General features: G+C 37.8%; 1 protein-coding gene across 2 annotated transcripts; it reads left to right on the forward strand.

Annotated features, from left to right (window-relative positions):
• Nucleotides 1–777: 777 nt before the first annotated feature.
• TNFAIP8 (TNF alpha induced protein 8) lies at nucleotides 778–21,460 on the forward strand. Of its 2 annotated transcripts, none has more exons than XM_085041987.1 (2): nucleotides 778–1,103; nucleotides 19,578–21,460. In XM_085041987.1, exons 1-2 carry the CDS (start codon nucleotides 1,073–1,075, stop codon nucleotides 20,141–20,143), a joined length of 597 nt encoding a protein of 198 aa, XP_084898113.1. In that variant the 5' UTR covers nucleotides 778–1,072; the 3' UTR covers nucleotides 20,144–21,460. The 2 variants fall into 2 exon arrangements, with proteins under 2 accessions (XP_084898113.1, XP_084898114.1); XM_085041988.1 differs by lacking the exon at nucleotides 778–1,103 and adding an exon at nucleotides 16,292–16,947.
• Nucleotides 21,461–26,927: the final 5,467 nt, after the last annotated feature.

Here is a 26,927-nt window from a genome sequence, read left to right on the forward strand (position 1 = left end):
TTCAGGCTTACACATTTAACCCTCTGGCAGAGAAGTAGGTGGGAATTTGGTTGCACTGGAGAGACCACACCTCTCCCTTTGTCAGAGCAATCATGTTTCTTGTGAGGTTTTGTCCTGTTCACTGTGCTAAAAAATCTATTAGATGAGTAAGTAGGGAAAGATGGTTCCTTATGACAGTGGTTTAACTGGAAGCTGTGCTAATTGAGAATAGGCTTCCAAATAATTCCCCTCTGATTTTGCACTGAAGGCGTTTTTGATGCATTGCAAACTGGGAATCAGCTGCAAAAGACTCCTGTTCTCTTGCTGTAAAACTGTATTGCGCAGTAGTTTAAAGATCAGTCTTTTCTGGGATGCATGTGGGGTAATTGTAGCACAAAGAAATAATGTACTTTTTCCTAGAAGGTAAGGTGACTTGCTTGTCTCAGGGCAGATGGCATGCACCGAGAATGAGTGAAAGAAAATTATTTAGCTTAAACTACCTGAAAGAAAGCTGCTACTTTAAGCATGTATTTAGTCATCCAGTATTAGTCAGTGCAATTACGGAGGCTACAGAAGTAATTCCAGATAGCAAACTGTGTTGAAATTTAGGCTTAAAAATAAAACGATTTGGAACAGATTTTCCGGCGAGTTAAGAGAGCCCCAGTGCGATTGTCAGTCACCGCAATCAGACGCTGCTCTGCACTCAGGGCTTTTTTGGCCTCTCCTGCTGGCGTTCTCATACCACGTTGGCAAGCTGCAACAAGTGAAACTCCACCCTTCCTCCAGACTGGGGAGAATAAGACTCATAAGCGGCAGCAGCTGCGTGTAGAATCTGAAGGTGCTGTTTTTTCACAGTCGCTGGTGTGCAGCTGAGAAAGGGGCGGGATCCTTTTCAAGCAGGGTAGTTGTGATTTGCTGAATTCGTAGACTTTTCCCCTCAAAACCCCAACCCTCTCTCTCTCTTTCTACGGGTTTTTTGGGCTTTTTTTTCCCTGAGAGAGAGAGAGGGAGAGGGAGAGAGAAGTTGACTTTTTGGCTGCATCTCAGCGCGCACGTCAGCGTTAATCTGGTCCCCAGAGCCCTGCCTGACACCATGAGCTCGGAAGCCGATGATCCCAAGGAAGGTACGGTTTTTAGTTGTTTTCACCGGAGGGGAAATATGCACTCCGCTTCTCGGAGCATGGAGGAGAGTTTCTGCTCTCTCTCTAGCTTTCGGGTGTTCAGAGGGGAGGGGAAAAGGCCTTTGCAAAACCATTCGAAGTGCTGCCGATTTCGCAGGATGGGAAGTGACCGGAGTGTTGGCCAGGCAGGGATATCTGTGTCTCGGCACTGGTGATTTACTCACACATGGAGTGCTGATAAGTGGGAGAAACAGAGTTTCAAAACACTGCTAGTCAAATGTCGAAAGAGGAAGATTTCTTTAATTTGGAAGCGCTGTATTTTTCAGCAGAAGAGGAAGTTGCATGGGGGAGAAGTGAAAGGTCACTATTTTGGGAATAATAAGATTGATGCTGCTTAGTTCCCTGCCCGAGCGAGAGTGTGTGTGTTAAAAGAGAGGAGTGTGCCAAAGCTACAGCGTGCTGCTGCTGCTTCCAGAGTGAGCGTGTGGAGGGGCTGGAAGTGCTCCAACAAAAATGCAATTATTCCCTGGTGTTGATCGGGAGGGGTGTGAGAGGGGTTCGGACAGTGGGGAGCAAGCGGGGGAGGAGGAGGGCGATTTCCTGAAAGTGCCTATGTACAAAAGAGCATTTATACCGATGAGGGAACGGGGCAGTGGTGGGGTTGTACGCTGGATTTCTTAGAATAGAATTGATTTTTCGTGGTTACACATAGTCCTTAGGGATACTCGAACATACAGCGATCCAGTATGATTGAGAAAAACAACTTTAAAAACCCCAGCAGTAAAGCAAGCAGAAAGGCGACCTAAGCATTTTGTATTGGCTGAGAACAAGAACTTTTCTGAATGTTTCAGATGGTTTTCCCCTCACAGTCTGTACAACTTCCTTCACTTGAAAATTAACATTACCAGGGACATCTGTCTCTTTACTTGCTTAGAAGGGTGTTATGTTGATCTGCAAAAAAGTCAGCTTGCCTTGAATCAAACTTAATGCTAATAATGCTGGTAGAACTTGGTTTGTAATGAAGACAAACAGCCTCTGTTTTGATAACAATAATCCTTATATTTGTCTTCTTGTCAAATGGACAGCTGGACCTAAAGAGAGGTCTTCTTTTTTCTTTTTTTTCTTTTTTTTTTCCCCCAGGAAGATTCTGTACGACAAATTTGTTGAAAAGCAGAACTGTAAAAATGCTTTCTCTGTAGAAACTTTGAAAAAGAGAATATGTGAACATTCTCCCTGAGTTTTACAGGAGGAGAGATCTGCTTGCATGCTATAGCAGGAAAGATCCTCTGGTTTCATACGGGAAGCTCCAGACAGTTTTATGAAGCTGGCTGTATTTTAAATGTAGATTTCATTGTTTAAAGAAATGTCTTGCCTTCTTAGATGACTCTGATTCTTAAAATCTCCTCTAAATAGGTTTGTCTTTCTGTGTGTTTCTTCATAAACAATTTCAGGTGCCAGGATTTTCATGCTGAAAAAAGGCATTTGAAGCAGGTGTCTGAGACAGAAAAGAAAGGGTAGCTTTTTGATTAGTTATTTTTAGCTTGGGAAATATTTGGTTTTTGCTGTTCTTTGTTCTTAATGTGTTAGAATAGAAAATGAAACAGTAACCATTGTGGGAAGATGAGGTACAGATGTCACTGAGAAAGTTTTCAGTCAGTCTGTAAATGTATTCCTGGTAATATATTCACATCTTTAAAAGAACAGTTTAGAAAATGCATGAGAAAATGGGCGTTTAGTGTGTATGGGAATAAAAAACAGGGATTAACATGTAAAAGTGTAGAATAGCAGTTGTTACACTGCTTTTCCTACTCTGATTGGACATTTATGGAAGCATAAAATACAGAAAAATACAGTCAAATACCTGTGTATTTGAAGTAATCTAGTGTATGTAGCATAATATAGGAAAAGTCTTGCAACTAACTAGCTCTGTTTCATGAAGAAACTATGCTTTTTGTGTAAAGAAAATTGATGCTTCACAAATTCAAACTGAACGTGTGGCTCAGGGTTTTGATACTGAGGATATATAATTTTTAAGTGGTTTTCCAAAGGGGGGGTGGTTGATTTTTTTTTCCTTAGGTGCAAGAATGAATGTCACTCTAGAAGAGAAGTTCTGATTCACCCACAAATTATATGGTCCATCCAAGGAATTAGGAGGTAAAGGCCTGTCTGTGACTGTTACGGAAGGAATAGATGTACACTTGGACAGTTATAAAATAGTTATTTTAGCAGATTCTGTACATTTCAAGGTCAAAGCTAGAGATGAAGGGTGTAGTGGCTAATCTGCTACAAGCGAAAAACTGAAAGGATGAGAAGGCTAGATGAAAAATGTTGGTTTAGTGATGTTTGTAAGCGTGGGCAGATTTTTCTGTTTTCCTTTAATGCAGAAATGCTCGATTGTCCAGGGAAGCATCACTGGCCAGGAGCTGGTGAAGGGGTCTGTGAGGAGCTCTGGAGTTCAGCTGCAGCTTCCAGGTGTGACTCCCAGACGAGGTGTTGGAAGATCAGCCTCAGTGAAAAGGAGAGTTGAGGACACAATAGTACATTGTGTATGTTCTGCCAATGATCTGATGCTGAAGTGAGCAATACTTCATTTTCAGCTGCTTTATACAAGTGAAGTGCAGTAATTGGAGAATATTGTGATGTCTATAAAAATAGATTGTGTGGATTATTTTTAGAAATCCACTAACAAAATCCAAGATTGTAAGCTTTACTATGGTGAAAAGGAACTATACCCATTCTTTCAGTGAAACCCAAAATCAAAGTCAATTTCGAATGCCAAACTCCTAAAGATTTTCTTTTTGTAATTAATCGAATAATGGTAGAGCATTTGACATCAAGTAAAATCTAATTTTTTTTAACAGGAACAGAGAATAAAAAGACATTGCTAGAAGACAGTCATTACCCCACTATATATTATACTAATTGCTGGATATAGGGTATGCAGCAATGTATGTGGGCTTTTCTGCCTTTGATGTCTCCGTGGTCTGTGTTAGAATGGTAACATGAAAAAGGTTTTTTCCTCCTGCCATGCTGCTCAGTAACTGCAGAACAATCTTTGTATTCGTCTGTATCCCACAATGCTGTGGCAAATACATGCATGTGTCTGTATGGCATCAGTCTGTATTGCATTTACAGATTCCAACAGCTGTCAAGATATAAATAACCCTCTCATATTTTCTTGTTTTCATTGCTTTTGCCCAGGATGAAACAAATTGTGTGTTATAGGCTTCTTATGGACGTTAACATTTAAGATGCATAGCATAATTTCATTCTGGTGTTGATTGGTTACATGTCACCTACTGTGGAAGGTACCAAATGGTTTCAGGCTTTGATTTGATTGAATTAATTTTTGAGATCTGAAAGGAATGTTCTTAATGCCATCGTGTTAAAACTGTGTGTTGTGAGTACACGTTAACATACATGCCTATACCAATTAGAATTATTGTGATCTGAATGTGTTTCTTCAATAGAAGGAAATAGTAATTCATGTAAAGCTCCAGAGAACTTCATCTTCATTCTTCAGGTTTTATGCAGTATATTTAAAAAATAACAGAAGAGAAGTTAGTGTCTCAAAGGAGAAGTAAAATAATAACAGGTATCAGGGTGAATGCAATACATAGCCTGTAAAACAATGGATATTGTATTACAAACTTGGGCACAAGTGAGAGCCTGCATTGCACCTTTATCATACTTAGTTTTGAATACCACATTTCAAGGGAGAGAGAGAGATCACTGCATTCCTACAAGTGCTTGGAGATTTTTTTAGACATGATTAACATTTTTTTTAATCCGAATGAGATTACTGAAGAATGAGCTCACCTGTTTTGTTCCTTTAAGAGCTCAGAACAACACAGGGGTTATAAAATCACAGAGCACTCACTGTTTCAAGAAGTTAGTACTCCCTCCTGCAAGTAGTCATGGATTTTCCTTGACAATTTGCAGTCAGCTCTCATGTATGAACATATTTTCCAAGCTAGAATTTTGTTCATTTAGACAACAAATCATCTGCTCTTGTGATCCTACAGGCTGCTTACTCCATCTGCAACATCCCAACAACATGGGACTCTGTAATGTATAATTCTCCATCCCACTAACTTCAAAGCTAGCATTTGTTAGAACCCTTTCTTATTTTACAACAGTGAGTAGGGAAATCCAAACTGTAGAAGTAGAGCATGGAATTAATACTTAACCCCACAGACTTGATTTACCTTCTGTTCTCACCCCAAAGACTAAAAAATGTGGGCTTTCTTTGTTTCATTTGCTCTTTGACTACCCTCTCTTGTCAAAACAATAATCTTCATAAAGCATTAAGGCCAGTGAACAGTTCAGGAGCAGGAAGTACCATCTCACCACAGTGGATGTATTAGAGATCTTGATTACTCAATTTGAGGACTTTTTATTTCACAGATAACTTGCTTACTGCTGATGAAGAGAATGAAAAGATTGACGTGGTTGTACATATCATGTACACAACTTTGTAAATCATAGCAGTGCTTGACAATTTGGCATTTTGTGCAATCCCTTGTATATGAGTATATTATCCCTTGAATTCAAGGTATTGAATTAGACTTCAAGAGTAATAGGACAGGGCAATGGGGAAAAAAAGTATCCCTGGAAAGAAGGAAAAAAGAAAATAAGCTTATGAGAGGTTAGAAAGAACTGTTACTAACCAGATGCTGTAATATCTTAACATATGCATGAGGAAATCATTCTCAGAGGTACAAATAGCAGGGCAAAAGGAAAACCAAGAAGCTGAAACTTTAATGAAGAAGAAGCAATGGGAAATTCAGAGGAGTAGGAGTAAAGTACACAGGCTAGGTGGGGGATAGTACATTTAATGAAGCAAGATGCAGGAAATAAAGGACTCTGAGGACATGAATACAACTGCCATGGTTTGTTGCACAGCTGCTGCACCTTTGTTGAGATGTGGGCTCTTGAATCTGTCAGCAAGTGCACTGATTCAGGCTGTTAGGCCATAAGACTCTGTGAGAAACTCTGTACCTCTTCCCTTCAAAATTGAAAGAATGGTTGTTTTTATTTTGCTGGTCACATCAGGGTCATCTTTGAGATAACCTGTTTGTGAGTGGATCAGATGGCCACCCTGATTGCTTTTCCTACAGGCTCAGAATTTAATTAGTTCAACTGATGTTTTTTTGTTGTATAACACATTTGGAAGTCCATATGCAGTAGTTGTTTTCTGCAGGACACTTTGTACCTCATGTATTTATTAATCTGTGCAGCTGGATCAGATGAGGAAGCGAGGTGGTAATTTGAGCACAGGCCATGGGATAAACATGGGCTGTAGCTGATAGATTACTACAGAGAATCACTGAAACTTAACAGGTTAATCATTTAGCTGTGATTGTTGGCTTGAATGCTAGATTGCTTTGAGAAAATTCCATTAATATAATTATACTTATGCAATCAAATCTTTTAATCCAAAATGAACTGCAAGGTTCACAAGCTTAGTTTCAAATAAGATACAGTCCCTTGAGCTTTCTGATTGATAGAGAGAATCATAGATTAATTGAGGCTCTAGGGAGTTTCTGGAGGTCACTGGGCAAAAACCTTCCACTGGAGGCAGAGCCAGCTTTAAAGATGGATCCAAATTCAAAGTTAGATGAAGTTGCTCAGGCTTTTTCCAGTTACAATGACAGTGTCTTTGAGAGCAGTGGTATCACCACTTCTCTAGCAAGCACTTCTCTAGTACTTCAGTATTTGGCCACCCTTGCTGTGAAGATGGTCATGCCTAATGAGACTTCCCCTTGATGCTGCTTGTGTCTCTTGCCCTCTTCTCTTTTGCTGTGCATCCTCAAAACGAGCGTGACTCTCTCTACTCTGTACTCAGTAACAGGTTACACATGTTGGTAAGGTCCACTGTTACTATGTTCAAACCTAGCACTCTCAACGCATCTTTGGTCAGTATCAGGCACTCCACCTCCCTACCCATGTTGGTGGCAGTCTGTAGGATCAGCTTCAGTTTGTCACCTCCTTTTTTTTGGGAGATACTTGGGTGACCAATACCATTCACAATGTTCCGTGTAAGGGAAGAAAATACTTGGGTTTCAAGTTCTGCCGGGATATTTTCATCTTCCAAAATTGTTTGTCGTACTGGGGACTGTTTCCCAATCTACTTTTCATTTGTCTGTTGATGACAGCATTTGCTGTATTATTGTACTTACACCTTTGGGTTGCTTTCTTTGGGGACTTTGCAACCTATGCACTGCCATAAATGAGACAGAGGTTAGAGATCAGGAGCAAAAGTCAGCAAATGTCTGCACAATCAAAAGAAGTGTCTTGGTAAGGGAAGGGCCTTGCACATGCATTTGGTAAAGCTGTACTCTTTACCATTACTATTTCCAAGTGTAATAGCAGGCTAAATGAATTGCTTCTAAGAATAATGAGCGTTTTGTAATACATTAGCCAGGAATAGCTTAAGGAAAATGTAATGTTGAAACACTAATTGTAATTTGCAATTTTTATTCAAAACCACACATAATTCCTTTTATCAGTATCGATTTATCGTTTGGTCAAATCTTCCATTAAATGTTACAGTTTTAGAAGGGTTCTTAAATGCTGATTGTTGAGAAGCAAAATGCATCCCATGACTGCTCAGGCATTTTGAGTTCCTCTGATAATAAATGTAGCAAATGAAAACTATATTGCAGCTGTTATTTCAAGCTTCTGGACTGATTTTTTTGTTACAATTAGATTACAAAATGTGGTAAGAGGAGACCATTTCATAAAGAGGTATGAAAGATTTTCATGCTATTTCATGAAACAACTTCTGGTTTTCATTTTTCCATACATCACACATAATACAAGTGGTAGGCTAAAGTAGTTTCGTCTGTTTCATAATGGCTTTAAAGCAAGAATTACTCTTTCATATTTAAAGATTAATTTTTCATGTTTGCATATTGGTTAGATACGTCATAGATCCAGTAGTATTGTTATTAGTATCCATATATCCATTATATCCATATTAGATCCACCAGTAGTATTGTTATTAGTACCAACTGCTGTTTATGAATTAAGAAATGTTTATGATTAAGAAATTTGAGAGCTTAAACTGACTGTTTCTGCATTAATGAGTAGCACTAATCAGAACAATAGCCTTATACATATTGACATTAAGGTGTTTTTTTTATGGTGGGAAATCTGAAAGTTACAGATGTTCATGTTTTCTTGGTTTGCGTAATTGCATTTGATGAGTTGCTTGTGTTTTTTAATGGTAGGTCTACACTTCCTGTTTTGTGGGCACATCTCTGTCGTGACTACAGGACAGGATACACAGTGGGATTAGTGATAAAGTGCAACTGCCAAAAACGTGGTTGTTTTAACCACCGTGTCAGCAAAAGCACAAGCCTTAAACCTGTGCTCATTTGGGCATAGTCTTGCTTTGAAGGAGAAGGGGACAGACTGAGAGACCTGTTCTTTGAGATATTGTTTCTACATTCATAACTTTGGGAAGTTTATGTTTTCTCATAAATTTTGTTCTCATCCCTGGGATTCTCTGCCTGGGTTGTGTTGTGAGTTGACTCTGTTTCATCAGTTGATTCCCTGTCACAGTTCTGGTGTGTGGCTCATTTCTTGTGCTGGGCTGGTGCACAGTGAGAGGTAGAGAGCTCACACCTCAGCATGGCATGTTGGATTCAGTCTGGGGATCTTGGGATTCAAAATCTTCCCTACAGAACTGATTCAGCAGAAGCAATACAGAGGAATGGATACACACTGTATAAACTAATTTAATTTTCTCCAGCTTTTGCAGAATTTAGCATCAGTGTTTGTAGCTATGCAGATTAGTAGTGAAAGATCAGATAGTATGTTTTGCATAGCAATAGGGAAAGCCTACATTTCAGTTTGACATATAATATACAAATGTCAGGGTGTCTGCACAGAGTCCTGTCCTGCTGGCAGTTTGCAGTAATGAGAGTAAATTGCAGTAAAGTGGGAATAAGCACCTCATTTATTTCAGAGCATTTATCCTTGAAAGGTTTGAAACCTGAAATTCCAGGGACATATTCTGAGATGGTTTTATGTATCTATAAAGGCCAGTAATTGCAAGTTTCTCTAAGGCATTGCTGACTGCCCTGTGATTTTGGTGGATCTCTAAGAATGTGATACCCTCAAGTCTCTATCCCAAAATGTTTACATTCATACATGAATTAATAAAGCACTGACTTAGTGCATGCACAGACAAGCATCCACTTAATTAACTTCAAAGAGGTGTGGAGGAAACTTTGAAAAATGCAGAAACTCCATTGTTTTAAAACCTGGGGCATTCATGAGGTCTGGTTTTGCTTTTGCTATATCCACTTGGCAAAACTATTCTACAAAATTTTTATTTATAGAAAGAATAAAATTTTGGTTTCATGTTAACAGAAGTAAGCAGATGACGCAAATATTTCAGCGACAGATTCTAAGGGCTGTTTTTTACTACTTGCAAATAAGAAAATGAATGGATGTTTCTGTTCACTTAAAAACCTTTGTTTTAGAAATATTCACTGAGAAATAGTGATGTAGAATTTACTTTAGGAACTTGAAACAATGAATCATTAATTTGAGCATCTATGAACAGAAATGGTGGATACTTCAGGAAGTGGTAGAAATAAAGTTTGACTCTGGTATCTTGTGGTAAGATGTCCTCATCAAGCTCACAGCCTTGTCCTCAATGCTGAAAGTTAGGGATTTAAATTCTGCGATGCAAGACATTGGTGTCGTGGGATGTATGTTTAAACTCACCTTTCTTTGCAACAAGCAGGTGGTATCAAAATCTGTTGAAAGAGATGTTACTTGCAGTTACATGATGATGTAACTTACAGTTATGATGTTACTTACAGTTAAATGTTGATCCCTTTGTTGCGGTGTGTTATGAGAGGACAGCAGTATAGTGAGGAAAAGAGAAACTGTTGACATTTTTATTTCAGTGCAAATATTTGAAATTTAGATTGATGTTTCTATTCACTACTTGAGGGCTTTCCTTCTCCGGGCTCAAATTTGCATTCCCTCCTTCTTACTGTGGGCAATAATCTTGAAAATCTCAAGGTACAACAGCCTTTCCTCCTATTGTATCTCCCTTCATAGCTGATCACTGCTGTCCATCACCTAGATGCAGATGTCATTTGATGCCGATGCAAAGTCAAGAAGCTAAATGGTCGAATTCTGCAGCAGTCAACAGCTGTAAAAAACAATGCAGTCAAGTCTCATGTGCTTTGCCCCAAGAAGTGAATTACAGAGTAGATTCAGGTTTTACAAATGACAGAGCAGTTGAGGCTGAAAGGGACCTCTGGAGGCTGTCCAGTTTTTAGTCAGTAAATATACTTGCAACATTTAAAAATAAGTTTAAAAATATTTTAAAAATAAAAAGGATTGCTACTCCTTTGCCAGCTAACAAAGTTCTGTGTCCAAATAATACTGCTTCCTAATGCAGAAGAGAATGACAGTGCCACACATACAGCATTTAACCAGAAGATTCAATTTTACAGAAGATTAAGTTGCTAACAGTATTGAAGACCTAATTTTTCTCTTATGTTTTATATTCCACTAGAATTTAGTGACATTAGTGAAAGCAACACCAAACTCTTAAGTTACATGGGGAGGTGGACTAGGTGGACTGGTGTTTTGACAGTCTTAGTTTGTGTTTGAGAGTTTTGGTGTTAAGTCAAATACTTTAAAAGTGAGTTTGAGTGGCACTAGCGGAAATAAAGAGGAGTCAAAGCAAAGCCTATGAAAAATAAACTATGTACTTGGGTCTTGGAGAGTCAGTGCTGACTGACTGCAAGGGAGTAGAGAAGTGAAAAGACTCTCAGCCACTGGTTTCACAATTGGAAGTTTGATTGAAGGTCATGGTAGCTGAAGTATGGATACAGAGGAAACGGGCTGTAGCTATTAAATATTGGGAAAAGAGCTTAAAACTCAGGGGTTGGTTTATTTTGCTCCTTGTGGAAGAGGAAAGTAAGCATGTTAGCTGTGCAGAGAAAATGACCATTTCAGCCACCAAGTGTAGTCTTCCATCATCACAGGTACCATGAGTGACTGGTCTCAAAGGGTGGACAAAGCATATATTCTCTGTACAGCCATGCATTGAATGCCATAACGTTTTTCCTTTGTGCTATAAAACAGGAAAAAGGGGAGTGAAAAATTAAAAACTGAAGAAGAGATGAAGAGTATCACTAGTGCCTTAAGCCTAAAGAACAGCCAATATCTGATAAGTAAAATTCTTAGACAGCATATTTTCTTATGTTTTATAATCTATAATTCAGTGTTGATATTGGAAATGAATATACCAGTCAGACACCTGAGAACTGAAAGCACCGGTAATCACTGCTAGATTTTATGTAGCTGGCCTGTAGCTGTGGCAGTTTTCAGTACCTCGGAAGCTATATATATATATATATGTATGTATGTATTTACACACACACACCTACACACACATATGAAATGAATGGTAGCAATCCAGCCTACTCTCAACATTATGATGAAAGACATACCAAGGGACTCCCATCCTCTCTGTAAGAAACAGACAGTGTAGCTACAGATCAACACAGAGAAGAAAAGAGAACCAGAACTAGAAATACAAGAAAAACATTAACTACTTTCAAAGACATTGTAAGATCCCTCACAAACTTCTGTGTCATTTGAACTCTCTGAAGCCTCTGCTTTGACTTTCTTTGCATGTGATTCAAATACAAGCCCTTTGCATTTTGACAGCCAGGTTGTGACGTTTGCCTTGTGATTGAGTTCCCTGTCACTCCTATGCTAGATTGGCACCTTGTCTGGACCTTCCAGTTTATTATGTTTTTGCAACATATATCTTAATCTTAAATTCTACCACTGCCCCATCTCAAATTTAAGTTTCTGCAATGGATTTCAAGTTCTCCAGGGTTCCTGGCCTCAAAGTTATTCCTTCTATGTTCAAGCTAGGAACTCCTTTTTTATAAGCATATAGGTCCTGGGCCTACAGCTAAGTGTTTTAGTTGGTGGGTTTTGGTTTTGTTGGCTTTTTGTTGTTGCTGTTGTGTTTTTGTTTGTTTTGGGTTTTTTGTGAGAAAACATTCCTTTTGCCAGGATGGTTTTAAGAGCAATTACGTACCTCTTTTTTTAAACTTCAGGTTTTGGGTTCCACTTGGCTTAGGGAGCTTGACACTGTTCCTTGCTGCAGTTCGGTACATATTCCTAAGGCTGGACAAAACACAGAGTACCTGCATTGCATTTGATTGATTGGAAGGAGTGACATAAGATACACTTTATTTCCTGTGAAAAGATTTGTTCAGTGTTGCTATTCACTGTGCATGGACACCTGGTAGATACAGAGGAACCTAATATAGCCCTGCAAAGGCCAACAGCTGAAATATACATGCTGCATATTTACCAACACTGCACCAGTTGTTACATTCCAACGAGGATAACAAATGGAGGCAGAGGACTGAAATACCAAATTAAGTTCATGACACTGCTCTGTGTAGCTGTCATTTTGTCTGTTTAATATATAGTGTATGTTGAAATATTCTTTTCTGTGAACAGTCATCAGAGGTTAATCTGATTTTTTTTTTTTTTCTTCTTTTTAAAGCTACCCTGTTAATTAAAATACATACAGAGGTCTTAGGAAAAATGACTTTTAGAAGGCTTTTTAAAATTTCTAAATCAGCTACAGTATATGTATCATGTGATGCACAGTCTGGCTGTGGGAAGCACAAGCATGTAAAACCAGAATAACTTGTTGGCACTGACTGCTCCCATGGGACTGCAAAACTCTGTAACATTCTTATTGGAAATAGCATCATTGCTAGCCGCTCTACCCAACCATAACCTTCAGATACATTTTTTGGCAATTCTTCTCACCTCTGGATCTGAAAGGTGTTTTATTTCCTGGGTTTTTTAATAGTTTGGTTTTGTGTTTGCAGCTAGAATGTGGGTCCTATTTTGCTGTTCTTAAAATTTTGGACATTTTAATACACTAATGTTAGAATTAAATAGCAAAATGCAGAAGCATATAACAATGTCAATTATGTTTTGCAAACATATTGTCAATGACTTATTCAGCATTTTACTGAGTGAAAAGAAGCTGTTCTAAATGGCATGTGCTGGCTTTTATTTTTCCCATGTTTCTGTAGCTGAATGTATGCTCACTTTCAGTATGAGTATGCAGATTAGACATAGTCTGTATTTTCAAAAATGCTTCATTAGCCATATTTTTTTGCAAAATTTCTTGATAAACTGTTGCTCCAGAGTCACTTGCAGCCTCATAGCCAACTTCCAAATCCAGTAAGACTGCTCATGCAATATTTGCCATGCATTAGGCTTGGCTTCAGATGGAGCATTTTTTCTTTTGAAGATCTTCCAGTATGAATACTAGAACTAGTGTGCGTTGCTTGAATAATTAACATTCTCATTTTATGCTCAGTTGGTAACAATTATTGCAAGCAAGAATTTAGTACAATTTACTGTATCTGTTAAGAGAACTGTAAGCAAATGTTTCCTATGAAAGAATGCTTTGTATGCATTGAAAATTTTAGTTTAAACTGTTTTCTAGTTAAAACTGGTATTCGTATATAAATTCCTCTTTTTAAACACAAGGTGCCAAGTAAAATATTTGATCTTCCAATAAGGACCTTGTGTACATGAATTAAAAAAGTAAAGGTGTATGTCAAAGAAGCAAGTACTGTACAGGGTCCTTGTTTGAGGGTTTTTTTTCATTCCTCCTTCTGCACTTAGCCATTTGCTCTCTGGGTTTTTCACTGCCTGATGGTGCTTGCCCCAGCTATCTGCCCTGCTGATGTCCCTCTGTCAATAAACTTTGTGGCTGTCCTGGTCTCTTCCCACTCCTGCCCTCAGCCAGCTGAGAAGTTGCACTCCCAGTGTCTGAGGTTGAAGAGCGAAAGCTCTCAGGGCTTCTGGTCTTGCATGTCTGGTGCAAGCCTCAGTTTTCATCAGCTTTTGAAAAGGCAACAAGTGAACAAATGCATGTGAATGTGGAGACTGGCCAATATGCTGAAGTGGCCGTCTGGGAACTGCTGTATTTTTGGAAGGAATTCTGGAAGAATTTCTGGAAGGATTGTAAGGACTTTGACATATCTTTCACCCAAGAAACTTTGAAGCACTTAGATAAGAGTCAAAACACTGAGTCTTCTGTTTAAAAAGAAAAAAAAGGAGCATTTAAAAACCTTTTTGAAACTGTGACTCACTTGCTCAGATGGTTATTAAGAAGAAGCTATATATATCATGTGGCAGCTAGAAAAATCAACTTACCTTATTCATATCTGAAGAATTCATAGTCTGTATCCTACCACTCATGTTTTTTAATCATATTATCATGTAATGAGTATATTGTCAAAGTTATTACAGCCCTGGTAACAGGTTTATGACTATTTCTGCCTATTTTGTACTTCAGAACTTGTTTGTTCACTGCTAACTCTTGTAGTTTATCACCATTGGAGCTTTACCTTACTGAAGTCATGTATTTATACATGAATTCATATATTTATATGCCTCTATTTCTTTTTTTTTATATATCTGGGCCTGTATCATTCCTGAAAACAAGGGTAGACCTGTAAAGACCCAGAAAGCAGAAAGCACAAAAAGATTAAAAATTCAGTAATTCTTTTATCCCTTCATATCTAGGCGATCTCATGATTTTGGAGGTGCATGACTCATGGTCACATACACTCAGGGAGCTTAACACTGTCAATTCCACTTGATTTCAAGTTGCCTCCCTCCAGGGAAATGGTGCTCTTTCACTGCAGGAGTCTGACTGAACATGCAATTTGTATGGCATGTGCAGGCTTTTAGCTGTGGTTCTCACACAGTCCGTAGAGAGGCAGACACACACATCCACGCAGGACTCCTGGCAGGAAGTCCATTGCCATATTTCTCAATGCTATGTGATTGTCTTTTAAATGCTGCCTGAAGCCTTCAGCCAGCCCTTCAGTCAAAGGCTGTCTCTTTCCTTCCAAGCCCATGTTGGTGTTTTTTGTGCCTTACCCAAAAGCCCTCATTTTTGTGCCTTACTCGTGCAGCACGTGATGTGTCAGTGACTAAAATGAGAACTGGGGCTCAGGCAGCAGCATTTCACAGTCATATTTTCTCTTCCTTTGGGATTGTTGTATCAACACAGTGAGTATCAGAAAGCTCAGCTCTTGACTTGACCGTGGAATTTAACAAGGTTCGCTGTAGTTTTTTTACTGGATGCCTTTTTTTTCTTTTCCTTCATTATGAGAAGTTTAAAAATATTCAGTGACTCAAGCATTCATTGTCAATGTACATGAGATTATATACATTCAGCCCCAAGTGATGTTGACTCTACCACAGGCTGTTGTCTTGAGGAAAAAAAAAGTTGGTTTTATTTCCAAATACTACCTTTTATTTTTTTTCTTTTTTCCAATTTAAATAGAGTTGAGACATAGGGTATGTGGTAACAGTGTAATAGTCACTTGCCACAGTAGGGAGGGCGGTGAGCTAGCTTCCATGTGAGGGAAAAGTCAACATTGCAGCCATAAGTATGAGTCTCCTTGTACTTTTTAGCAGTCTCCTGAGAGACTATTAACCACAATTTTAAATTTTTCACTGAAAGTTTATATTTCCACCACAGTTTAGGGAAAACCTCTGCATGGTAAAATATTTTGGGAAAAACACATCCAGAATTCTACATGTCCAGTATTTATTCACTTTAATACAGAAAATACCATGTCAAACATGCATAGTGTGTGCTTGGTTACGAAAATCAAGAAGTTTCATAATCACTGAGCTCACAACTTTCACAGGAGGCGGTCCCTAGTACCTTGTTTACTCATCTAAATCATAACTTAGGAGATTTTTCAGATGTCTGCCCTATTCCTAAGATTGATCTTGTAAATTTCAAAGTATTGGAAGCAGGATTTCCTCTGAGAGCCTTTCCTCTTGGACAACTTTCCTCTGTGGAGCTGTGGCTTTACTGTACATAATCATGCTTATTTGTATAGGTTGTGCAGAAAATGACATCCCATTGATTTCAAAGGGGTATTTTTTGATAATAACCTTTTAAAAAGTAAAGTGTAAAACTGCAGAGGAAAGAAATTTGAGCTATAAAGGGCAGTCATGGGGTAAACCAAACTGAGGGACACTAAAAATTAGTGTGATTACCTACAGGTCACAAGGGAAATGACACTATTTCAGTTTAAAATGCAAGGATGTAACCTGTCAAAACAAAAGGTGTGGTCAGACAGCCAGGCCAGCTACTGTAGTCACTTTTAAAAGGTGGCAGCATACAGTCATCCCTAGGTAGCTGTATAAATGTGCATTTTCAGGTGCTCATATCTGAAATTGCAGTCAGGGGTTTGGAAGGGGGTGCCCGGCTGCCCTCCCCAGCACGACCTGTGACTCAGGCACCTCTGATTCACTGAGCATCTTCACCCACAGATCCCAGGTTAATGTTTTAACCTCTTCGTGACACGTCACCTGTCCCCTGGAGTCACAGGACCTTTCTTGTCGCTCCCTGTGTGCGAACTCTCCCAGCTGTCAGTCGGCAGGAGCAGCCCTCGCTGTTGCACTGCTTGCTCAGCGCTGCAATTTCCTTTCAGCTCTCTCCCCGAGGAAGTGAAACCACTGCGATGGTTTTTTGCATTTTGAGGTGCCAAAGCAAAATGAAGCGCTGCAGGCAGGAGGGAAAGGTAGCTGAGAAGAGCTGCTGTCACGGTGAGGGGGAAAACCCCGTATTCACTCTGTGATAGCTTCTGACAACGTTTCCAAGTGCATGATAAAGTGTGCGCTGGATTTACCAGAATAAATAAGCCACAGGCCAGTCTTCGCCTTGGGTATTTTGCTTCCCTTTCTGCTGTCAGCAATAAAAGCTGCAATTACATTAGATGAACAAGTAAGTAATAGTTTTACTGTTATTTAAGCAAGTATGTGTGTTCATTCTGAAGAAGCTTTATAATCTTACTGCTCAAAGCAGGTTTTATTCAAGCTGTGGAATATAATTTAAGTATTTGTCATTGGTAAGGAGGAAAAATTCTGATTATAAAATACAAAAAGTTAGCAAATTCCTTTTGGGATTGATTGTAATACTGAAGTATAAAATTTACGTATTTAGCAATTAAATTAGAAGCCGTGTAACAGCACAGGGAAAATGAAGCTGAATTCTGGTGTATTTATAGCGTAGTAGATAGAAAGTAAGCCATGCTGGATAGTCTCAAAACTTGGACAGATTTCAGAAAAATACCTTTAAGGGTTTAGTATCTTTTGGAATGGAGCAATTCCTGTTTTAGTTAGCAAAGGTAACTACATGTTGAGGTGTACTGTGTAAAATGTAAAATTTGTAATACAAGAGGTTTTTTGTTGAAAATCGGTAAAATATTTAGGAAACTGCCATGTTTTCAGTTTCTTGTAATTGATGCTTTGCAGGTTATTATGTTAGAACCATATACGTGAGTGTTTGCATGACTTTCTGGAGACAGGTTATATGGATTTAGAAACAGAGAATTGTTCAGGATGGAATTACACTGGAGCATTCTGTGTGATATTATTTTATAAGAATGCCTAAAATATAGATATATCTATATCATGTAGGTTTTTCTCTGCAGATTTGCAGAAGATACATTGAAACAGTAACTGCTATTAGAATGAACATCTATATACATAGGGAGTATCAGAAAGAAGACATCACGAGCATTAATGAGAAGACTTTAAGTAATAAAAGTCATGAAATAACAATTGATATTCCTGTTTTGGAAAGGAAAAAACAGTTACCATTCATCGGTAAAGCCTTGGCTCTTGAGTTCTAGTATTTTGACTACCCTGTGGAACACTTGGATTAGTTTTACTTTAACAGTAACTGTTGCAGTTTTATATTTAAAACCGCAGAAAGCGAATCAAATATTTTCAGTTCAGAATGACTGCTCAGCATCTTTAATGTCTTCCTGTATCTTTGTGGTTGAGAAGTGTGTCTGTCTTGTGATCTTGAGTGCTTTGCCCACGATAGTTAACAAGGGGTTCTTTGGTTTTTGAGTGTCCTCTTGTAGTAAAGATTTTAAAAAATGTGTTCAGACACTTCACGCTTCGAAACAAAGTACTGATATGCACTGAGAGTTCTAAGAAACAAACCTACTTGAAAGTTTATGGGATGACAAAAAAAGAGCTTGTTATTAAGTTTCTCAAAGATACACTTGAATTAAACATACAGATCTGTGTTTCATGTCCTGAAGGACAAGTTTCTTCTATTTGCTGGAACCCCTGAGGCACCCTGAGTCTGAACACACCCAGCTGCCCACATACCAGCAGTTAAGAGGAAACCTTTTCCAAATTCAGGGACTTACTGTCTGACATCTGCAGAGTTGATGTTTTCATTGAAAGGGAAAAAAAAAAAAAAAGAAAATATTTCCAGTCCCTGTGTTTGCTAAGCAAACCTTTCATATGTACAGTAAATGTAAACAGATGTAGCTTTCCTTTGGCCTGTCTGAGACTCCAAGAGAGCTGCAGGACAAAGGCAGCCATTTCCCAGACAATTCTACCTGAAAATACAAACTCACACATGTCTAGTGGAGAGAATGCTGCCAAGGGAGGGTGCTTTAAAAAAATTGTTGCTGACAACAGAACGCACGATAACATTTCACAAGTCAAGTTTCTGAAAGACTGTTTGGGGGTTTTTAAGAGTCTGAACAGAATTACAAACCAGTCATTGGGTGTATTAGTGCAATCAGACGTAATTTTAGAGGTCGAAATCTGTCCTAAGATCTACTTCATTGGTCACAGAATGACACTTTTCAAAGACTGTGCTCAAAAGTATTATGACAATTCCTAGAAAGTTAATTTCTGGCTTTTACTGCATTATATATGAGACATAGAAATGTTAATCTGTACTTGCTTTTCTTCTGAAAACTAGCATCTTCAGATTGCAGCCAGAGAATCTCAGTGCTGTTTGTTGACAATGGATTTTTGTCTCTCTTTAGTATTTCTGCATGGATATCCATAGAAATGTATAAAATGGATATCTTAAAAAAAAAAAAAATTAGTAGATGTTTGGTGTCTGCATTCACTGACCATGTAAAATGCTAAGCAGGAAAAGACTTCATAATGGTTGCTTCACTGAATTATTATCTGTTTGAGTAGCAGTGGTTATTTGTCATGACATTGGGATAATCCTGGTTTCAGATTTCATTATGAATGCGGTAATCAGATTAGATTTGCAGCTCATCTGATCAAATAAGGCAGGTTTATTGCCTCAGTTTGAAATTCCATTGATCCATATATGAAGAGATCTTCTAAACCATTTCTGGGCAGGTTCAGTTGGTATTTTCTCAAAAGTAAAACAGTCTGAAAGAATGTAAACCTAAAGGGAATAGAGTTTTAGGGATTTAAATGTTTTTATCTGCAACTACATTGCATTATTTTTGTGACACGTAGTAAGACTTACGTGAATGTATAAGTATGGAAATGTTCCTCAATTTGCTGTCCAGAGAATGTACATTTCAAAGTATTGACTGCATACTTTTTTTCTTCCCCTAGTGGCCACAGATGTCTTCAACTCCAAAAGTCTGGCCATTCAGGCCCAGAAGAAGATACTTGGAAAAATGGTGTCCAAATCAATAGCAACTACTTTGATCGATGATACAAGCAGTGATGTTTTAGATGAGCTTTACAGAGTAACAAAGGAATATACACAAAATAAGAAAGAAGCAGAGAAGATCATAAAAAACCTCATTAAAATAGTCCTCAAGTTGGCAATTCTCTACAGGAACAACCAATTTAATCAGGATGAAATAGCACTGATGGAGAAATTCAAGAAGAAGGTTCATCAGCTGGCTAAGACCGTGGTCAGTTTCCATCAGGTGGATTATACCTTCGACAGGAACTTTTTGTCCAAACTGTTAAATGAATGTAGAGAGCTGCTTCATGAAATCATTCAGCGTCACTTAACTGCAAAGTCACATGGACGCGTCAACAATGTGTTTGATCATTTCTCTGATTGTGAATTCTTGGCTGCCTTGTACAATCCTTTTGGACCTTATAAAATCCATTTGCAGAAACTTTGTGATGGGGTCAACAAAATGCTAGATGAGGGGAACATATAAGTACTTGTGTTAGAGGTGACTGCCTATGAGTTATTTGTAGATGGAACACTGTTGATTTATGAAGGAATAAGGGAGCATGCAAAGAGGTTTTTTTACATTATGACAAATCTTTCCTAAATATCTTTATTAATTGATTTCTTACTATGCGCTATCAGTTGCTATTCACAGTCCATCTGGAAGAAAAACTGCACATGACTTTTCTTAGTGTGCTTTGCCTGGAAACAGCTTGATAAAAACAATCAAACAGAAAAGTTCATGTAGAGTAAGAGACTTGCAAGATAGATATACAAACAAAAACAATATGCTGTCAGACAATCCACATCTCTCACAGATTTACAGAATTAATTCTAAACTATCAGAGTCCAGTAATGTTGGTAACAGACTATCATGGTGATGGTACACTCTGTAATTTCTTTCAGTTACTTGTAAAATAGACATATTTGATTCATTTATAGTCTTTTATGCTCTCTGCACAGATAACTGCTTCCTAGTGTTGCCATTACAAAGCATTGAGTTTTAAATAAAATCAGTGATGCTGTCAGAGTCTTAACAGCAGGCTTGTGCATCTCCAGCTCAGAGGTGAAAACTTCCTGTCTGCAAGGCAGGATCTCCCAACTAGAGATCCTTACAGACCTGCACAGGTGCTTGCTTCCTTTGATTACATGGGGATTATTTGAGGAATAAGCTACAGTAAAATAGCCGAACTGGGGAATAGTATTCCCAAGAAACTGCTTGTGGTACAGAATTAACTCTGCCTATGATAAGGTAAAACACAGTGACTTCTCTGTGCAATTCCTTAAAATATTTAGAACTCTGCTAGTAGAATCATAGAATCAATCATTTGGGTTGGAAGGGTCACAATTGTTTTTGAGAAGATGTGAGTCAGTATATTTGATATACTAGTCTGATGTGTATGATGATGTGAATTCACAAAAGCTGATAAATAAATTTCAAGCCAATTTGCTTTGTGTACAATGAAACTAGAAACAGAAATTAGTGTTATCATTGTGTTGTATGCTATTTAACTAATGGAAAAATGGAATTTTGAATAAATTTTTTCTTCTTTTCCTACTTCCTACCTTTTATCCTTCTTTTTCTTCCTCATCTTCTCTCTGCCTTGACATTGGGGATAAAAAATGTGACTTTCTAGACACTGTAATGTACTTAAAAGCATGAAGTTAATGCATTTCAGACAGCCAAAGACTTTTTGTTAGGAAGCATATAAAGAATTTGCTGTTTATTTAATTGCCAGTGTTTTTGCTGTTTGCTGTGTCCTTTTGTTTTAATGAGTAAACCAAAGAATATTTGCACTCCAAACTTCTCTTGCCTTTTTTTTTTCCCCCCTTGTCACATATTAAATTCTAAATTGTGCCAGCAACAAAAGCATTGCACCATCTGACATATGGTTTCAGCATAACTTGCAATTTTTAAGACAGAAAATCAGGTTTTGTTCATGTTAGGTTGGTAATTAGGCTCTTAATATTTCTAGAAATGTGCCAGAGAAATGTGTTCAAAATGTGAACTGATTTTGTGGAAGCCAATGGTGTTCAGCAGAGAGAGAAGATTAATGTCTACTAGTCTGAAAACAACTGGGAGCTGATGTAAGGACAGTACAACAGAATTTGCCAGGAAGCAAATTATTAGGTTGAGATCTGAAGGAATATCATGTAAGATCCCTTCCCTTTTACCTAAACAGTAAATACCCTGTGGGTTTGTCCATCAGAAGTCATGTACAGGGATGCAACATCATGGGAAAAATTGCACAAATTTTAAAGAGTTAAGTTTTTGGTGTCTTTATTTTATCTTCCCACCTAGAAAGAGAAAGCTGTTTTCTTTACCAATTCTTCTTCCCGGGGTGAGAATAAAAAGGAACTTGACTTCTAGAAATTAAAACAGTTTTATCTACAAATCCTATTTTTAAATCCTGTCCTGATACTCCCAAAATAGCGTAGTTTATAATAAATGGTAAGAGTTACTGAAAGGAGAGGACAGTACCTTGTTTAGAACGAGGTGTGTTACATGTATGTGCTGTGTAAAGCACAGATTTTCTTTGACCATGACCGAAAATATTTTGATTGCTAAAATTTGAATTTTCTCTGGGATAAAAAATGCTGAAACAGTTTTTGTGCATTGATAATTAACATCTACTCACATGTATATGAGCTATGTATATTTTCAGTACCCAGTACTTTCTTACTGAGCTACACTATCTGGCCCTTTACTTGTTAGAAAAAGTGAAAATTGCCCATGGAGATTTGATTATAAACATGAAAACTTGACAGCTAAGAGAACTTATATTTAGCTCACAATTGAGTTACATTCTTCTGAGATGCTGTAACAATGGTTCTTGTCTGGCATTCATTTTGAATTACAAAGAAGTAACTTCCATAATGATGAAAGACACCAATTGTGTTGGGTTTCCAAACACCTACCATGTACTTCTGACATGACATAGCACTCAAGCTGTATACTTTTGTAGTTAGTTTATTTTTCCTGCAGCATACATAAAGAGTAGCTTTAGTTTTGAAAATTCAAGAATAAAGTGACAGGATTTTTCACTGTAGTATACTTGTATGAAGGCATTGACCCTCTAGCAGAAACTTGACAGAGTCAAGAGTTTGAAAAAGATTACAGTTGTACTGTTTAATTATAGGTAACACAATGACATTAGTGTTGCAAAATTGATAATACTGTGTTTTAATAGGATAATAATTATTAATCCATTAAGATCCAGTCATCATAGATTCATTTTATAATAGGATTTTAAATCTCAGTACCTCAGGTGTTGCATATTTTTAATGTCCTTTCAATGCTTAGTTAATATAGAAAAAGCCTAATGCCATCAAAATGCGTGTTGCTGAAGTTTTGGAAGTTAAAACTAGTTTTATAGCCTTATAGAGGCATTGAAAAGGTGCTAAGTCAGACCTTGGATACATTTTGCAATACATAAGCAAACATGATCTCATCCAGACAATGAAATGAAACAATGAAAACAAAATACAGGGAGGTTCTCAGGGCTGTTTTGTGTGGGCCACCTTACAAGGGATTCAGTGGAACTTTTAGCCACCCCTTAATTATGTTTTTTTGCACAGACAAGCAAACAAGAAGACACAGTTGGGTAAGTTGCAAGCCTTATTCTTGGCCTTGAGCTCTCTTGAGATTTATCTCCGTTTAGGAGGTACAGAGATTATCAGGAATTTGGAAGCTTTCAGCAACTGATGTGGGGTGATTTGTGGCTTTGGTTTTATTTTTTTTCCTAAAAGGAAAATACCAAATCATCTCTCTTCTAAAAAAAGACCCAACCCCACCCATAAATTCTTGTAAAACAATGGAGTGAGGAGATGGCCAACTGCTTTTTCATATCTCTCCCTAGTGAGATTACATTTTCTCAAGAAAATAGGGAACAGATTGTGATAGCAGTTGGTTTCAGTCACTTTCCAGCCCCTTGTAGCTGTAACGGCTATAATTTAACTATTTAAAGGTAAACTGGAATTCTGCATGAAGCTCTTTAAGGGAGCAGAGCATGCTCATTTTCAGGGTGTAGCAGAGAGGAATCCACACCACCTCACTGTCAGAGAGGACAGAAGGTTGGGTAAGCTGTACGTGGTATGGGCTGGGATGGTCTCTCAGTGATGAGCACTGGCTGGCTGATGACCTGCTACCATAGCTTTCCTTTCCTCTTCCTGCCCTTGAACTACCCTGGAGACAGGTCAGCTCCTTCCCTACTGTTTTTACCTCAGGATTACATTACATTGTGTATGCTAAGGACGAGAGTAGATAGACTATGTTACCTGCTTCACATAATGAAAAAACACAAACACTGCTTTCGTGTTTGGTTGGGGTTTTTTGCAGGGTGAGTGGGTGGGTTTGCAATGTAATTTGATCTCTGAAAGAACAATCTACATCTTGATTTAATTGTTAATACTGTTTTGGCTATAATCTATACCCTCAGCAGTGTAGTAAGCATTTAGATGTGATCTTACTATATGTATTTTTGAACCCTTTTTTTTCCCCAAAAGTGCTTTCAAATGCATTACAGAGGGTATACTTCATGTACATGAAATGAAGATCCTTGTTTTCATAAGCATGTGCAGAACTTTGTCATAACTGCTTTTTATTGAGATATGGGCAGGTCACCAGACATTCATGGTTAAGTGGCAAACATCTGTGCTCTGGATAAAATAACTGTGAAAAGACATTATAGTTAGCCAGAAAATTTCTGTAATATCTTACTTCTAAGTTTTTCACATAAATGAAGCTTCGTTTGGGAGAGCACAGTTTAATATTTATCTTAAAACCAAATCACTTTGCAAAACTACACTGTGACAATTACTCAGAAAATTTAGAGTTAGTAATATGGTTATTTCCAGTTTGTTAAAAAAAAAAAAAAAAAGACACTGAAACCCAAGAACAACAAGACAACTTGCATTACAAGGAAGTTTTGAAATAATTATCCATTCTAATTTTCTAATCTTTTCATACTGAATTTTGCATACTGCAGCTGAAATTATATTGCAGCCTTGTAGTTCATATATAGTATTAAATATTTTAGGTTGACATATGATTTCTTTTATGTTTATAAAAATAAAGGAACAGTATCTCCATACAGGCTATGTCAAAGAGCTTTCTCAGTTACAATAGTTCTCAATCTATATAACAAATCAAGATTTCTTAATGTTTAAACTGCAAATTGCTGAAGTGACCTCACTTTTCTTAATAGTCACTTTTATTATTTAGACTTCGGTTTTCTGATTTTGAATTAGAGATTTACAGGCAAGACATTTCTGAATCAATACCCACTTGTGAGCTTGGGAAATACAGATGCTGAGGTATATTTTCTAACCATCTGTAAATTTCTATTTGCTAGCACAACACCAGTTTCTGGACAAACATCCCTTTATGGCATTTCTTTCTATTAGGGAGCAAATTGAAAAGAAGTGTCTTCTAACTTTGGGATGTACCTTAATTACACAGTATCAAACAAAGAAGCAGACGACAATGATTAAGAATAATGTAATTTAAAAGGTACTTTGCTTGCCCAGCTTTCCCAAGCTAACAAAATTTATTTGCTATTTGTTGTTCTCCCCTGTGGGAAAGTCTTGGTATGGTAGGTGGAGGACAAAGGTGGAGCTTCCTACAGTTACTATGATTTAGATTTAAATTACTTTTACATGTAAAGCCTTCCACTGTCTACTGTAAAAATCTTAACACTCGATTTTAAAATCATACTTTCCATTGGCTTCATGACAAATTAATTCCTGTTTCAGTTTGTATTAAATATTTGGGTTTAAAATGTGCTGTTATTGTGCATATAAATACGAGATGAAACAAAATAGCAGCTGGTCTTGTACTTCCTAGATACCTTGGGTTTTTTTCATTAGTCAGTAGATACCTTGTGTCCTATAAGGAAAATTCATAGTGGAAATAATTCTGAAGGTTTTCATAAATGCAGGTCATTCTAAAAGAAAATTTGTTGGATTTTCACACACTTAATTTCCAGTTTCTGCTGGCATCTTTTCAGAGACTTTAAATGTGGCAGCCTAAAGCTCTTCATTTGCAAGACATTTGTGGGACATTTTGAAGTACATTTTTTCAGAATTCATTTATTGTTGATTGTTCTGGTCAAGCTAATGGTGGATGAAGAATATTGTTCCATTTAAGTTGTGTGAGGGTTTTCTAATAAAAAGAGCATGGTGGTGTAGTTGAAATTAATCAGTTCAAGTGGGCCCCACATACCCCAACCGTTCCTCTCTTGTGGGGGAATACAAATGCTCTAGTTATGCTGAATTACCAAGTAGTGTTGAAAAACTACTTGGCTTTCTTTTTTATTTTTTATATTTGCTCTTTTATTTGAGGAATCTATTTCAGTAGCTGGGCTTGGCTAGGGTTCTGAGAATAAAGTCCCCTGGCTGTTGATAGCCTACTATTAATTAGGGGTTTCTGTGACTTGAAAGGACAGCCTTTCCCCAGTCCAGAAGCACTGAGCTGATGCTTTCAGCTTACTTCACTGACTGGAATGGAGATACTGTGGTTTTTTGCTTTGTTCGTTAGGGGCTCGGTTTTATTTTTGTGGAGAGTCATGACCTACAACTCTGTATGATCTGCTAGGCCTACAAAGAGATTGCACAAATAAAAGAGATGGAGGCAGTCTGGTCTATTACCCCATGAGGCTTTGAGCCAGAGGGGGAAAAAGTGCATCGGTCTAGGGACATGACATGAGATCAGCTATTACTTTCAAGAGAGCTGGTTCTGTATCTCAAGGATCTTGATAATTCAGCAACCGAAAAATTATCTCATCCTTGGAACTAAAGTGAGTCTCTTTGCCCAACTAAAAAGCTGTCTCAGTTACAGGCTGCCTAACTTGATTTCAGTGGTATGGACACTCCCAAAGGTACATTTGCTGTGCCATCATATGAGAAACTATTAGGGAAAAGTGGAAAGAAAAGCTCAGCACTTTTCTGGGAGGAAGGGCTGTGATCAGACAAAGATCTCATTAAGTTTGCTTTGCCATCCACACTGTGATAAGGACTATTGCCTACTGTAAGCACAGGCATTTGATTTTGGCTAAGTAAGACAGTGTATTTATTCCTACAGTTCCAGTATCCTATGGCACTGCAATCTACAGTTTACCTCAAAGCTAGAACTGAGAGGCTCATTCTGCAAAATAGAGAAACAGGCCCTTTATAAAACCGTATCAAAGAAAAATAGTCTTTGCTACTGTTTGAAGCTGGAAGAACCTAGGCTGGGGTATTCTGACTTCCCACGTCATTTCTGATTAGGAGAG

Source organism: Lichenostomus cassidix, chromosome Z (assembly GCF_008360975.1).
Source record: "Lichenostomus cassidix isolate B80296 chromosome Z, HeHo_3.0, whole genome shotgun sequence".
In the NCBI taxonomy this organism is placed as follows: Eukaryota; Metazoa; Chordata; class Aves; order Passeriformes; family Meliphagidae; genus Lichenostomus; species Lichenostomus cassidix.